The following is a 16288-nucleotide window of genomic DNA, read 5'->3' on the forward strand; positions in this document are numbered from 1 at the left end:
AAAGGACTTTTTAGGTTACCATTAAATATTTTAAAGAAAGATTTTGCATTTAAAAGCTGTTATGCAAATTATACTCACCCTATTCCTTGAGCTATATGTTCCAGTTGCCGACACATGAAAGTTCTAACTTCATATTCCACGTCCTGGCACAGTGATTTTACCAATGGAAGAATGTCTCTTTTAATACTAAAAATGTGAACATTTTTTATTAATTTACAGAACAAGAATATATAAATTTCACTCTGTAGTACTCAAATTTTACCCATATATTACTTCTAAAGAAAATTATATGGTACATCAGACGTGTTTCTATAAAGAAACAGAAAAAGGATTATTTACAGTCATCATAATTTGCTCATATTCCATCTTCTTTTTTTTTAACTACAAAAATAGTAGGCTTAGAGATGCTGTCCTCATTTAATAACGATCTTCAGTAATATTTCTGAACAGCCACTGCAAGAATACAAAGAATTATATAAATGGAAGTGCAAATCCCAATTAGCCTCTAATAACTCATCTTTGGTATACATGTATCACCAAGGAGATATTTGGGCGAAAAAAAATATAAAAAGAATTTAAGATTAAAAGCTTCAGTGTTGCAATGCCTTTATGGAAGTAGACCCAAGTATTCAATGGCAGATACAAAATAACTATCTTGAATCTATTTAAGTAAGAACACATACCAAAACTTGGCAGAATCAGCCATTGTGTTTCCTTTCACTGCCCAAGATGCTGTCATGAGTATTCATAAAATATCTCTATCCAAATCCTTATGTTGTTGCTAAACTCAAGAGAAATATGAAGACACAGACAAGAAATTTTCAAGCCAGCTTGCACAGCCTCCCCTCATTCCAGTAAAAATTAACTTACTTCCTAAAGCAAAATTTGGCCTCAAGTTTTAAAAACTGTACAAGGTCTTGGGAATTCGGCATTGTAAGAATATTCTGAAGTAGGGACTACTTGTAAAAAAAGACTTGTTTTTAACTAGCTGTTGGAACGGAGGCTAGAAAAGCTGATGTTCTATTCCAAGGTTGGGATTTTTTCAATACTCTAGAAAAATAACTTGGGAGTCATGTGAAATACAAAAGAAAAGTTTTAAATTATAGCATAAATTTCATCAACAAAAATGATGCCATTCTGAAGAACATCATTAAGATATGCCTATAGATCTTATACATTGGCTACTTCTGAGGCCAGATATGTCTCCTGAGCCTATAACAAGCAAGACGCCTCTTGCTAGGGGAACAACAGTGCATCATTAATCTTAATTCAGGCTGCGACATTCTAAACCTGTGGATCTAGGTCTCTTTTCCACCCTCTGAACTGCATGCACTCAGACCCCTCTACCAGAGAATCACTACGTCCCAGAAAATTCTCAGCTGTCTTCTTAACATGTAGCTTCTGTATAGAAATGGTGCTACTATCTGTTCATTGAAATGAGGGGTTTCCTACTTCTAACAGCAAGGAATCATATTAAAGAAACCCAGCAAAAGAAGGTATGATAATTTGAACTTATAATGGCTAACACTATTAAAATTTCTCATAGGATTCCAAGTAATCTGGAAAGTCACTTGATTTTCATAAGAATGTAACATCAATTAAATAAAAGCAATTCTGCCAGAATCCTACAAACTGAAAATAAAGATTTGAAGGCTTTTGTAATAGTATCAAAAAATACTACTTTACCATGCTCATTAACTTTTGTGTGTCCAACAAGTGTATTCTACATGGCAAATCAAGGTGCAGACAGCTTCCTTTTGGCTGCTTCTAGTTCTTTTTATTGAAAAAAAAAATCATAATTTAAAGAAATTTATTCCTAAATGTCTTGTCATATGGTCCTGTGGTTCACCTTTTCTGTTATGCTGAATTTTTGCATTTTAGAGCAAATCAAAATCATTATTAGAGAGCAAATCCTCAAATAGACATGGTTTCTGTGCATTTCGTAGCCCTCAGTGGATTTCTTTTGTAATTCAAACTCACATGTGGCCAACTACCTGGATAGAAAACACATTTGGTGATATGGTCCCACTATCCTAAGACTGGACAAGCTGTCCAAGGAATGTACCATACCAGCTTTGGTCAGATTTACTTTCATCATTGCTTCCCTCTTCTGCACCTCTCAGACACTGAATCTAAGAATTGGATAATATCAGTGGCTCCTGATACATCTCCATATAATTAGCGATAGAAAAAAATATATATATCTACATGTTGAATTTGGTTAGGCAAAACAGAAGTTAGGAACAGGATTCTTCTCTTTATGACAAGAAAGTCTAAGGTGATGTTGTTTGTCCCTGTAAATTGCAGAGAAATTCACTGTTTGGCTTATTTCCTAGTAAGAAAAACAATATGGAAGAATGGCATGACAATGGACCCATGTGAACCTCTGGAAGAACATAAAAACTGAAGTTATAAACTGATGAACATCACCAAGTCTGAATAGCCTAGTTACATAGTGAACGTATTTTTATTATTAATATCCAGATAAAGGGATCTGTAAAAAGAAAGCATTTAATTTTTGCAGTAAAATCTACTTTTCTTGTAGTAATTTTTGCCCATTAACAAAGAAATACCGGTATATACTGTGAAATGAAAATATATGTACAGTCTACTTACATATGAGCTTCAAATTTGCTAGCTAATTTTCCCATGATTTTACAACTAACTAGGCGGGACTGAAGTGATTGAGAAAGCTGTGCTTTGGAAACTAGTGGATTCAGGATCTATATGAAAGAAAAAAGAAGAAATATGAACAGAATAAATGTGAGCAGTAAATAATGTATTCCTCTTTAAAAAAAAAAAGTCTAGAAAAAAATATCCCAGATGTCATCTACCCCTTTCATGGAATTAATCAGTACTAACAATAATGCTGCCTATGTACTATGTCTTAACAGCCTATTGGAAACCCATATTTAATATTCAGTGCTAATTATAGCATATTAAACCCAAATCTTGGCCCAAATAGCAGTTTCTGATTCACATCACAGACACAGTTTTACATCTGTCTACTTGTGTCTTTATTTTGAGGCTATGTTGTATATGAATATTTATAGCTATTAGCTGGTAATTTTCACGAAAGTTGTTAAATATATTCCTGCACAAGAAAAAAAATATACAGAGAAAGGTAAAGGAAGCCTCTCTGAGGTTCTTTCTATAAGTTTTCCCAGGAAACACTTCCTTAGATGTAAAGTTTTGAGGCAATGATCCCCCTCATTATGCATACTTTGGGGATTTGTAGGGAAGAGGTTTCATTTCCACACAGATGCAGAAAAACTGCATCTTTATGAAAGCTCTGCCATCAGTTGTTGGATCACCTCTATGGTGCCAGAAACAAGCTAAGAAAGGCCTTTAGCTATATTATTTTTTGCGCAGAAATAATCACAGAAATCCAGGTGCCAGACCAAGAGGAACATTACATAAATGTATCTCATGTTGTCTGCCACAGTTCCTCACTCAATCTCTTTTGCAGGGCTTCACAAAAGGATAATATACAGGGTAGGAAAGTCCACCATTATTCTAAAATACCGGCTGAAATTTTGAGGTGAGAGAATCTTACCACTCTAAGGATAAACAGATCACCCAAACTAGAATTAGTACATAAGACATGCTTCTACCTATAATACTGCATAAAGAAATATGCCGTTAGTTATCTAAAAACTGTATATTACTTGTTTGGTCTTTGAACTATGACAGCAAACACACCACGTTTAGTAATACTAACTCCAATCACTGACCTAGACACAGTCTCTCCCATGAAGTGGCCATTGCCAGAGACAGGATACTGGGTCAGGCTGACCTCTGGTCTGACACACACACCTTTCTTTATATCCCTGGAGTCTATGATAGTCCTATAGTTTTTACTTACAAAAAAAAACCACCAAACATCCAAACAAAAAAAATCTAGAATATTCCATGTTTTCTGATACAAAAATCACAGAATGGTTTGGGTTGGAAGGGGCCTTAAAGATCATCTAGTTCCAACCCCCTGCCACACGCAAATATTCTTCAAGTAACATGAAAGGCCCCTTTTCAGATTTAGGTTTCTGTATAGCTCCTGAATCAATACTTTTTCCAGCTGTGATCTTCCCAAAGCAAATCTTTGTGGAAACTTACACATGTGTTCCTAGAGACAAATCAGGGGAGAAACTCCACCATCTTTAAATGGCATCTGTAAAACTGTGTTACTGACCTTTCTTTAAGGTCCCTTCCAACCCAAACCATTCTGTGATTCTACAACTCTATGGAAAAGGTGACTAACGCTGCCAGAGCTGAAATGCTCACAGAAAGATGACAAAAATAGCCTTGCTCATTTTGTGACTTAGTATCTCCTTTTGCCTCTTCCCTGAACCAATCCACCTCAAAGGTGCTTTTTAGGTTTAACTCAAGAATGAAATTTGCAGGGAAATAAAATCTTACAAAATATTATTGATTTATTGTTAGCATAAGCTTGAAAATATTGCTACCTCATGTCTGATAGTCTCTTTTGGTAAAGCTTCTATTACAGCGAGAAGAGTTTCTAGCCATGCGTTGCTGACACCTGTTACAATGAAATGGGTTAAATGTTATGTTGTACATATAATGAGTATAACAAAACACATATCAGTTTTACAAAATTAATTATTACTTTTTACATGCACCTCTTCAAGGACCTATGTATCTAAAAGCCACTGAATTAAATATTTAAAACTTCAAAATAAGAAGTAGCATAGGCGAGAAGCAAATTCTGTCCCCATTTCTTTGATCTTTTTGATTCCTGTACAAGAAAAATTATTCTCTTTGTTTTGAAAAGATTATTTCCCTCATTTAGTATCACATTCTTTTCTTATGCCCACCGAAACTTTCTAGTTTTCTAAGAGGCTTTTTTTTCCTTTGTTTCCTCAAAATAGTGTCAAAGACATTAAGTAAAACTAATCATCACAGAAGAAACTTCAAACATCCTCCCTCCATTTTCTCAGCTACAAAATCCTGGTACTTCAGCAGAAGCTCGGACACAATAGCAACTAGGATTTAGTCCTCCAGACAAAGGATTTTTGTTTGTTTCAATCAGAATTACATTTAAATATCAGTATGTAAGTAGTCAGCATGCAAAAATCTTTTCATTCATGCAAGTCTAGATACAAAGTGACAGTGATTGCACTCACTGCTTTACACATGATTGTATGGCCACTAAGGAAACAAAACATACAGAAGAGATCAGTCATCAGTATAGCTGTACAGCCCTGACCTGCATCTCTGTGTTCCAGGTTTTGGAGAATGATGTGTAGGAAGGAGTGGGAGTACGTATGAATGGACACCAACTCCTCTTGCAAAACAGTCAAAAATGAAACAGCAGCTGTTAACTGCATTTCCACTCCTGCAACATGCAGCACCTCCTGTATAATTCAAAATTATATCAATTTAGAACATAAGGCAAAAATGTACTGGAAGAACACTCAAATTTGTGCATTCAGTTTTAAGAGTGAATATACAACAACCTGGGTAACCTACAAAATTGGCTGTAAAAGTATTTCCTCTTAACAGTAATTACTTGGAGATATTAAAATCTCTGACAGAAACTTTAAAGAAAAATAAATTGTAATATTTTTAGTGACTTTCAGCTTCAACAATGCATATGTGTGGGTTTTTCTACTGTAAAAAATGAGAGCTAAAAATAGACCAGCTAACAATTGCAATTCTGCTGTCTATGCACATTAAAAGAATTAAAAAGAAAGGATTAAAAAGAAATCTTTTATTCATCCAGTGAGAGATATGAAAGTAGTGGAAGGAAATTCAAATTTTGTCCCTCACCAACTGATACAGAACACAAAAATGTGTGTGTTTGTGTGTGTGTATATATATACACATATATACATGTAGTCTTAAGAATAAAGCAATATATACTAGAATACTTACCTAGGTAACTCAGCTTTTGCTAGTACTTAGCTTTAACCATATAAGAATATAATTAATCAGGCTGTCTTTAAGAGCATCAGTTCAGAAGTTAAACAAATACAATAAGGGAATGAAATATTACTAAATTTTTGAATGAAACAAAAAGGAAATTTCAATTCAGATCTATGTACATGCCAAAGAGCTTGCAGGATGCAATCTGTGACATAGCATTCATTTTAAGTATGTACATACCTATCAGCTAGGTGAACATTTATTTACTTGTCTAAACGTGTCTCGCCCATGGAAAAATAAATTGCATTATTGTACTACTACAGCATTACATTCATTTTACAATTGATTCCAAATTTAGTAAGAGTTTAAAGCCCAGACTTCCTATATAGCACTTTATATATGTGGGTTTGTTTCTGTTTCTAACGTGCTGAAATGAACAGCATTTTCTCAGATCACATATCAAAAATCAAAGATAAACTGGTATTTTAATTTTTTTAAAAAAATAACCTAGACCGGATTAAGAAAACATTCATTATGAACCTAAGTATTACACAGCAGAGGAATTTTGTTGAGAAAACAGTTTGCAGAGAACATCTGAGAAACGTAGTAACTTCACTTTAAAGTAAAACAAAAAGAAGTTTTCACTACGGAAATGTCAACCAGTTTGCGTGTGCAAATGCATAACTTTTAGATTATCTGATTTCAAAGAGAACCATTACTTACCTCTCAACAGCTGTCTTCATGTACAGCCACATATGTTTATTTGTAAAAGCATTCTCTGTATCCCTGCTCTCCCAAATGAAAAAAAGAAGCAGCACTGCACAGCTTACCAATCAAAGTGTGATAAAATATTTGCATTCAATAGCCATGGAAACCACCCTCTTGTTATCTCCACAGCCTACTCTGTCCTTGTTCCTCCATTATTATTACAACAGTCACAGCCAAGAATAAGGACTCCTACCAATTTTGTAATTTGAATATTTCTGGGATCAAAATACAATCACACTGTTCTGGGATTCTGGTTTACACTTGTTCAAAAAACCATACCCAAAATAACTAAAAGAGCTATTTACACACTGTAGATACTAAGACACCACTGCAGACCAGAACATAATGGAGCTGAATTCAATTTTATGTATGTATTCACTTTGTACGCAATGCAAACAGGGTTACTTACCATCAAATAAAGTTTCCACAGTCTCCTCCACAGATCCACACAAATCTGGATAATCATGTTTGAGAACACATTCTCTGGATGTGCCTCCTCATGGACCTCAGGAGACATTGAAATGTAAATTTCTAGATTGCTTACACACCTGCCTGCATTGATGCTTGCACTCAGAAATGTACAGTTCCACATATGCAAATATATGGGTCTCCTCATTCGAATTTCACTGAACCCAAGTGACTTAAATTTACTTAATATAAATTTATTTAGAAAGTAATGTTATTTTTCCATACATGGATCCTCCATGGATTTTCACTCCAGAGGAAAACAGCTTTTCCTGTCTTATTCAGACAAGCATATTTAACAGAATTTGAGGGTATTACCATGTTCTTGAACTATTCTTACGTCTACAAGTTAAACTCAGGCAACCAAACCTGCAAAATTTAGAAGACCTGGCTTACTCCATTAACTGGAAAACAGAAAATTCGCCTCTAGTTTAATGCACTTTATGTCCTGCAGCAACAGAATTCTCTTGAAAGAATGCTGCAAGCAGAAACATAGTTAATTGTTTTAGTAACTGTGTTGGTATAACAAAAATCTTCCTTTAGGACTAGAAAGACACAGAAATAATGGAGATTACAGAAACTCAGAGATACAATAAGGATGGACCTTAAAATAAATATTAGGTATAAGACAGGATTGAAATCGCCCCACCTCTTCTTAAACTATAAAATCACCTAGGGAAAAATAAAAGCTTTCAAGGGAAGACTGCTATAGTAGGAAAATTAAGTAACCATGAAAATGAGTTTGGAACTAATCAAATAGCACTGAGTAAGGCTAGATGTAGACACCAACAAGAGTAACTCCAGTTTTCTGCAATCATAGCATTTGGAAAAGTCTCTTAGTAGTTAATCAGACACCTGCAATCTACCTTCACTTCTTCCAGTGGTGGTGCTCAAAGATGGATAACAGGCAAAAGACTAGTAATATCATTCGAAAAGAGATATTTGGTGCACAAGAAGAAATGCTGATGAGAATGTCTAAGTTTTCCCTAAATCCGCATTTCAATGACTTCCAAGGTTCATGAGGAGGTGCATGCAGAAATCCAGAGTGAGGATCTCTATGCAAAAGAACCCATACAGGGATACCACTTCATTATAATTACAGAATTCTAAAAAATATTTCATAATCTCATTCTTACATTAACATCTAAATGATATACAATGTATTTGTTTTATTAGCACAACCAAAACACTGATGCACAATTTAATCATTACTTAGATCTGGCATGTTTATTGACATATAATATGTTTGATTTCTCTCATCTCGGACCTAAACCACTTATGTTAGATATACAAAGGGTCTTTGATATCATTTCAATTTACTTAGGTTTTAAGGAATGATACGCAATTTGCATATATTAATTTCTATATTTCCTTATAAAAGTAACCAGGTTTATCAATTACTCACAAGTGAAATAAAAATTTGTAATGTATCCAGACACAACATTCCCTGCATGTATTTCTTCCTCTGGCTGTTTTATCCTCAGCTTTTATAAAAGCAGTATTTATTTTTGCCTTAGGTTTCTGCAAGTACCCTGAACAAATACACTGGTTTCCCTACCAGTTATATGGCGACAACACTTTCAGATTGTCCTGGGTTCAGCTATAGCAGTCATTTTTCTCCTTCTTAGTAGCTGGTGCAGTGCTGTGTTTTTTAACTTTCAGCCTGGGAACAACGCTGATAACACCGATGTTTTTAGTTGTTGCTAAGTAATGTTTATTCCAACCAAGGACTTTCTCAGTCTCATGCTTTGCCAGGGAGGAGGGGAAGCCGGGAGGAAGCAGAGACAGGACACCTGACCCAAACTAGCCAAAGGGGTATTCCATACCACAGCACGTCATGCCCAGTATATAAACCGGGGGGAGTTACCCGGAAGGCCCAGATCACTGCTCGGGTCGGGCTCGGTATCGGTCGGCGGGTGGTGAGCAATTGTATCCTCTCCCCTTGTTATTTCACTAATCATTATTATCACTGGTGGTAGCAGTAGTGGTTTTGTGTTATACCTTAGTTGCGGGACTGCTCTTATCTCAACCCGTGGGAGCTACATTCTTCCGATTCTCCTCCCCATCCCTCCGGGAGCGGGGGGAGGAAGGGGGGGAGTGAGCGAGCGGCTGTGTGGTTCTGAGTTACCGGCTGGGCTCAAACCATGACAGTTCTTTTTGGCACCCAACGTGGGGCACGGAAGGTTGAGATAACGACAGATCTGACCAGAGTGTGTTTAATCATATTTGTGATAAGCATTCATTGCTACTACTCGTCACAATGGTGATTATTTGGCTCTCAGACTTGTTGCGTTTGATCTCAGAGTTTCAGCATGTTGTACCTTACTTACAGCCACTATTTGCTGTTTTAGCGTTTATCGGCTGGGGGGCCTGGGCTAAGGTTCTTGTTTCACTGTACTTCATGGTAATGACTTGTAATACAATAGACTCATTGATCATGAAACTGGTCTGGTTTGTGCTTCCAGCGTGGCCATCACCTCTATACATTGGGAGGTATATAATGAAATATTTTAGCAATTGCATATCTTTTTTTTTCTCCTCGGAGGGTAAACTTACAAAGGAAGCATTCTCTTTCACCCCTCGTTCCCCCACCAGCCTATTTGCAACAGCAGTTGAGAGTTCTGAAGGTTTTAGATGGCCTTTGAGTACCCTTGAAACCTGCCTGCTGATTGTGCTGGGGATCAGCATGTTGGCAAACATACGGAGTGTGTTTTACCCACGGCCATCCCGTCGTAGAAACGTCCTATTTCGTTTAATCTCAAAAATTCAGCAGTATCAGGTTCGAATCTGGTCTAGGATTAGACGACGATATAGGAGGACCACCAAGAGATTTTCCCTGAGGCTGGACAGTTATGAGTGGCAGGGTGCGTGGGATAGTATGGGCAAGTATCTAGGCCAGTGGGCCCCTCCAGTGCTTTGGAACTTCACCACTGAACAAGTGCAACATCCGGAAAAACTAGTAAAACACTTAAACGAGGTGTGCTGTCGTCCTGGTTATACCAGAGAGGGACAAATCTTGGCAACGTGCTGGGGCTTGGCCTATGCCTACAGAGCCCTGCTCAACACTATCCAGCACCTTCAAAGGGAAAAAAAAATGTCTCTGGATCTGATGGCAAAGCAACAGACAACGCAGCTATGCCAACTACAAGCACAGCAGCTACTCAGACCCTGACCACAACAGACAACACAGCTACTCCAAGTACAGCAGTTACACCAACCCCAGTGACAAGCACAACAGCTACTCAAACCCTGACAGCAACAGACAACGTGGCTACTCCAAGCACCGCAGCTACACCAACCCCAGTGACAAGCACAGTAGCTACTCAAACCCCGACAGCAACAGACAATATAGCTACTCCAAGCACCGCAGCTACACCAACCCCAGTGACAAGCACAGTAGGTACTCAAACCCCGACAGCAACAGACAATGCAGCTGTTGGTGTTACTCAACTCCCAAGCACAACAGCTGCACCAACCCCAGAAATAGACATTGCAACCACTCCAATCCTAGTGGCAGACACTGCAGCCACTCCAACCACAGTGACAAACACTGCAGCTAAACCAAATGTCCAGTTTGTGACAATGTCTGTTGCCCCTGTAAGCAAAAGCAGACGAGAGGCACAAAGAGCAACCCGTGAAGCGAAGAAAGATGAAGACCCAATGCCATTACTACATGCAACAGCATCTGAACAAGAGTTACTACTATGTGGGTCAGAGGAAGAGGAAGAAGAAGAAGAGGTCACTTCTCGACCCCGGACCTCAACCGAACTGCGGAATATGCGAAAAGATTTCACCCGTCTTCCAGGGGAGCACATTGTCACCTGGTTGCTCCGATGCTGGGACAATGGGGCCGACGGTCACGAACTAGAAGGTAGGGAAGCCAAGCAGTTGGGATCACTTGCTAAGGAAGGAGGAATTGACAAAGCGATTGCAAGAGAGAAGCGAGCCCTCAGTCTTTGGAGGCGGCTCCTGGCAGCTGTGAAGGAAAGGTTTCCCTACAAAGACAATATTACGAGTCGCTCAGCCAACCAGACCACGATAGAGAAAGGCATCCAGTCCCTGAGGGAATCAGCCATTATAGAGATGATCTATCGTAGGCCGGATGCCAGGAACACATCCGTAGATTCAGATGAAGTCGAATGTACACAACCCATGTGGCGGAAACTTACACGGAGTGCGCCATCATCATATGCCCACACATTGGCATCAATGACCTGGAATGACGGAATATCACCAACAGTGGATTGCCTGATTCGTCAACTCCGAGAGTTTGAAGACAATCTCACCCCTTCCATCATTTCAGCTGTGGAAAAACTGTCCCAGGAGTTCAAACAATTGAGAGACGATTTATCCGATCTATCCAGCTCCCCACACGTACCAACCCATGTCTCAGCTATTAACAGAAGGCGCCCTACTGCTTGAGAAAGAAAATATAGGAGGTACACGCCACGGGCCACCCTATGGTTTTACCTGCGGGATCACGGAGAAGACATGAGAAAGTGGGATGGAAAACCTACTTCAGCTCTGGAGCAACGGGTGCGTGAACTGAAGAGGAGAACAATGGTCAACGATGATCCTCCCAGGAAAGCTGCTGCTCCAGTCTCTGGTGAGCAGTTTCCCAGATGGAGTGAAAGAGCTGATTTTACTCCAGCTCCTGTGATAAGGAATACTAATCCCTTTCTACAAGACAGAAATGGAGAATTTTATGATCACTATTAGAGGGGCCCTGCCTCCAGCCAGGTGGAGGAGAGGGATAATCGGGTTTACTGGACTGTGTGGATCAGATGGCCTGGCACATCAGTCCCACAGAAGTATAAGGCTCTAGTAGATACCGGTGCACAGTGTACTCTGATGCCATCAAGGTGTCAAGGGGTGAAACCCATTTATATTTCTGGAGTGACAGGAGGATCCCAAGCGTTAACTATGCTGGAAGACGAAATCAGCCTGACTGGGAGGAAGTGGCAAAAGCACCCCATTGTAACTGGTCCAGGGGCTCCATGCATCCTTGGCATAGACTATCTCAGGAGAGGGTACTTCAAAGACCCAAAAGGGTATAGATGGGCTTTTGGTATCGCTGCCTTGCAGACAGAGGAAATTAAGCAGCTGTACACCTTACCCGGTCTCTCAGAGGATCCTTCTGTTGTGGGGTTGCTGAAGGTCGAAGAACAACAAGTGCCAATTGCGACCACAACAGTGCACCGGCGGCAATATCGCACCAACCGAGACTCCTTGATTCCCATCCATAAGCTGATCCGCAGACTGGAGAGCAAAGGAGTGATCAGCAGGACCCGCTCACCCTTTAATAGCCCCATATGGCCAGTGCAAAAGTCTAATGGAGAGTGGAGATTAACAGTAGACTATCGTGGCCTGAACGAAGTCACACCACCATTGAGTGCTGCCATACCGGACATGTTAGAACTTCAATATGAACTGGAGTCAAAGGCAGCCAAGTGGTATGCCACAATTGACATTGCCAATGCATTTGAACAAATTAAACGAGAAATAGTTCATGCAGTAGCCCTTGGACCAGTCCGGGCCGGGCCAGATGTGAAAAATGTGCTCTATACCGCAGCTGGGGAGAATGGTCCTACCTGGAGCCTCTGGCAGAAAGCTCCAGGGGAGACTCGAGGTCGACCCCTCGGCTTTTGGAGTTGGGGATATAAAGGATCCGAGGCCAGCTATACTCCCACTGAAAAAGAGATACTGGCAGCCTATGAAGGGGTTCGAGCTGCCTCAGAAGTGATCGGAACTGAAGCGCAGCTCCTCCTGGCACCCCGGTTGCCTGTGCTGGGCTGGATGTTCAAAGGCAGGGTCTCCTCTACACATCATGCAACTGATGCTACATGGAGGAAGTGGGCCGCACTAATTACACAACGAGCTCGAATAGGAAATCCCAGTCGTCCAGGAATTCTAGAAGTCATCATGGACTGGCCAGAGGGCAAAGATTTTGGGATGTCACCAGAAGAGGAGGTGACGCGTGCTGAAGAGGCCCCACCATATAATGAACTGTCAGAGAGTGAAAAGCAATATGCCTTGTTTACTGATGGGTCCTGCCGTATTGTGGGAAAGCATCGGAGATGGAAGGCAGCTGTGTGGAGTCCCCTGCAACAAGTTGCAGAAACTGCTGAGGGAGAGGGTGAATCGAGTCAGTTTGCAGAGGTGAAAGCCATCCAGCTGGCCTTGGACATTGCTGAACGAGAAAAATGGCCAGTACTTTATCTCTATACTGACTCATGGATGGTGGCAAATGCCCTGTGGGGGTGGTTGCAGCAATGGAAGCAGAGCAACTGGCAACGCAGAAGTAAACCCATCTGGGCTGCTGCATTGTGGCAAGATATTGCTGCTCGGGTGCAGAACCTGGTGGTGAAGGTACGCCACGTAGATGCTCATGTACCCAAGAGTCGGGCCACTGAGGAACACCAGAATAACCAGCAAGTGGATAAAGCTGCTAAGATTAAAGTGGCTCAGATGGACTTGGATTGGCAACATAAGGGTGAATTATTTTTAGCCCGGTGGGCCCATGACACCTCAGGCCATCAAGGCAGAGATGCAACATATAGATGGGCTCGTGATCGAGGGGTGGACTTAATGATGGACACTATTGCCCAGGTTATTCACGAATGTGAAACATGTGCTGCAATTAAGCAAGCCAAGCGGTTAAAGCCTCTCTGGTATGGAGGACGATGGCTGAAGTACAAGTATGGGGAGGCCTGGCAGATTGACTATATCACACTCCCACCAACCCGCCAAGGCAAGCGCTATGTGCTTACCATGGTGGAAGCAATCACCAGCTGGCTGGAAACATACGCTGTGCCCCACGCCACTGCCCGGAACACTATCCTGGGCCTTGAGAAACAAGTCTTGTGGCGACACAGCACCCCAGAGAGAATTGAGTCAGACAATGGGACTCATTTCCGGAACAACCTCATAGACACTTGGGCCAAAGAGCATGGCATTGAGTGGGTATATCACATCCCCTACCATGCACCAGCCTCTGGGAAAATCGAACAGTACAATGGGCTGTTAAAAACTACACTGAGAGCAATGGGTGGTGGGACTTTCAAACACTGGGATACATATTTACCGAAAGCCACCTGGTTGGTCAACAGTAGGGGATCTGCCAACAGGGCTGGCCCAGCCCAATCAGAACTTTTACGTACTGTAGAGGGGGATAAAGTTCCTGTGGTGCACATAAAGAATTTGTTGGGGAAGACAGTCTGGGTTATTCCTGCTTCAGGTAAAGGCAAACCCACTCGTGGGGTTGCTTTTGCTCAGGGACCTGGATATACTTGGTGGGTAATGCGGGAAGATGGGGAAGTCCGATGTGTACCTCAAGGGGATTTGATTTTGGGGGAAAACAGCCAATGAACTCAATTGTATGCTGTTGCCTGCTCTATAACACTTTTACAGCCCACCAGCTAGATATCTTCAGGTCGCCAGCAATTGACCCTGACTTCCCTCCGATCATCACCTCAACAAAGAATGAATTTTGAGCAAACCAGACGAGCTCAGCAGTGACCAGACGAGTTTGGCGGTATCATCAGCAGGCAACAACCCAAGACTACATACCGTCCCTCCTGCCCTGAAAGACTATTACAAGAGATGGAGCCTGACATCATGGACTGGATGAGTCCAGCAATTTTACAGGGATTGGTCCATGGACTAGGGAATGATATCTTTCTCTGTGTGTGGGTGTGGGTGTATATATATGTGTATATATGGGACAGGGGTGATGGTGTGTTGAGAGATGTGGGATCTGAGCATGACGTGAATGGTATGGAATAAGGGGTGGATACTGTCCTGGGTTCAGCTACAGCAGTCATTTTTCTCCTTCTTAGTAGCTGGTGCAGTGCTGTGTTTTTTAACTTTCAGCCTGGGAACAACGCTGATAACACCGATGTTTTTAGTTGTTGCTAAGTAATGTTTATTCCAACCAAGGACTTTCTCAGTCTCATGCTTTGCCAGGGAGGAGGGGAAGCCGGGAGGAAGCAGAGACAGGACACCTGACCCAAACTAGCCAAAGGGGTATTCCATACCACAGCACGTCATGCCCAGTATATAAACCGGGGGGAGTTACCCGGAAGGCCCAGATCACTGCTCGGGTCGGGCTCGGTATCGGTCGGCGGGTGGTGAGCAATTGTATCCTCTCCCCTTGTTATTTCACTAATCATTATTATCACTGGTGGTAGCAGTAGTGGTTTGTATTATACCTTAGTTGCGGGACTGATCTTATCTCAACCCGTGGGAGTTACATTCTTCCGATTCTCCTCCCCATCCCTCCGGGAGCGGGGGGAGGAAGGGGGGGAGTGAGCGAGCGGCTGTGTGGTTCTGAGTTACCGGCTGGGCTCAAACCACGACACAGATAAACAGCACCCTGAAACTACCATACAACTCATTTTTCATAGAATCAAAGAGTTGTTTCGGTTGTTACGATTCCATGATTCTATGAAAAAGTTTCATGTGCAAATTTGAATTTACAAATTATTTTTCCCAATCTACAGAAGTGAAAACCAAGTGCAGTAATTTAAGCCAGCTTATTTTCCTGCAATGCCAGACTATATTTGAAAAACTATAATCGCAGTTGAGTTCCATTATGTCTTTATAGACTATAACAGTTTCCATTTAATGGTCAGGACTACTCCTCCAATAAAAACAAGGATAAGACAAAACAACAGAAAAAAAAAGGTGAAGTTAATGATTTTGCAGTTAAAAGTGCAGTGAACATGGTTACAACAGACCGTTCATTTATTACAGATTAAATAATTATGAGATAACAGAGCACCACTGAAGAACCTCCTTTACAGCCACAGAAAGAAATTTAACTCACATACATTCCAGAAAGTTTCAATTTATAAAGTTTAAACCTGAAAGGAACACTTAGATTTAAACTGACCTCATTATATTTCAGTCCTTTACCTCTGCCTTAAGCCCATTAACTTAAGTTTCATCTAATTTATCATCTAGGAAGGCATTCAGTTTGGATTTAAATGACACTGCAAGATGAAAAACACACTACTTTTCTCAGTTATTATTACAATTGCTTGCTTAATTTCTAATAGTTCTGTCCTCAGTTTCTAACTCTTCTTTCTTCATATGCTGTTTTCAGTTGAATGTCCTTCAACAGTTTGCAGGAAGATATTTTTACAAAGTAATTAAGTACTGCCTGATCTAA

The 16288-nt window shown here is 40.7% G+C and overlaps 1 protein-coding gene across 2 annotated transcripts in view; it reads right to left on the minus strand.

Moving 5' to 3' along the window:
* PPP4R4 (protein phosphatase 4 regulatory subunit 4) overlaps positions 1 to 16288 on the minus strand; it is a 69086-nt gene that overhangs the window by 28272 nt on the left and 24526 nt on the right. Inside the window, exons 1-5 of one of the 2 annotated variants that reach the window (XM_030482998.1) lie at positions 6607 to 6667; positions 5225 to 5372; positions 4464 to 4537; positions 2617 to 2723; positions 79 to 186 (exon numbers count right to left, since the gene is read on the minus strand). In XM_030482998.1, the coding sequence (XP_030338858.1) occupies positions 79 to 186; positions 2617 to 2723; positions 4464 to 4537; positions 5225 to 5345 (410 nt within the window). In that variant the 5' untranslated portion in view covers positions 5346 to 5372; positions 6607 to 6667. Of the gene's footprint in view, positions 1 to 78; positions 187 to 2616; positions 2724 to 4463; positions 4538 to 5224; positions 5373 to 6606; positions 6668 to 16288 lie in introns of those variants that run through there. The other variant, XM_030482997.1, reaches the window with a different exon arrangement.

Source organism: Strigops habroptila, chromosome 4 (assembly GCF_004027225.2).
Source record: "Strigops habroptila isolate Jane chromosome 4, bStrHab1.2.pri, whole genome shotgun sequence".
NCBI lineage: Eukaryota > Metazoa > Chordata > Aves > Psittaciformes > Psittacidae > Strigops > Strigops habroptila.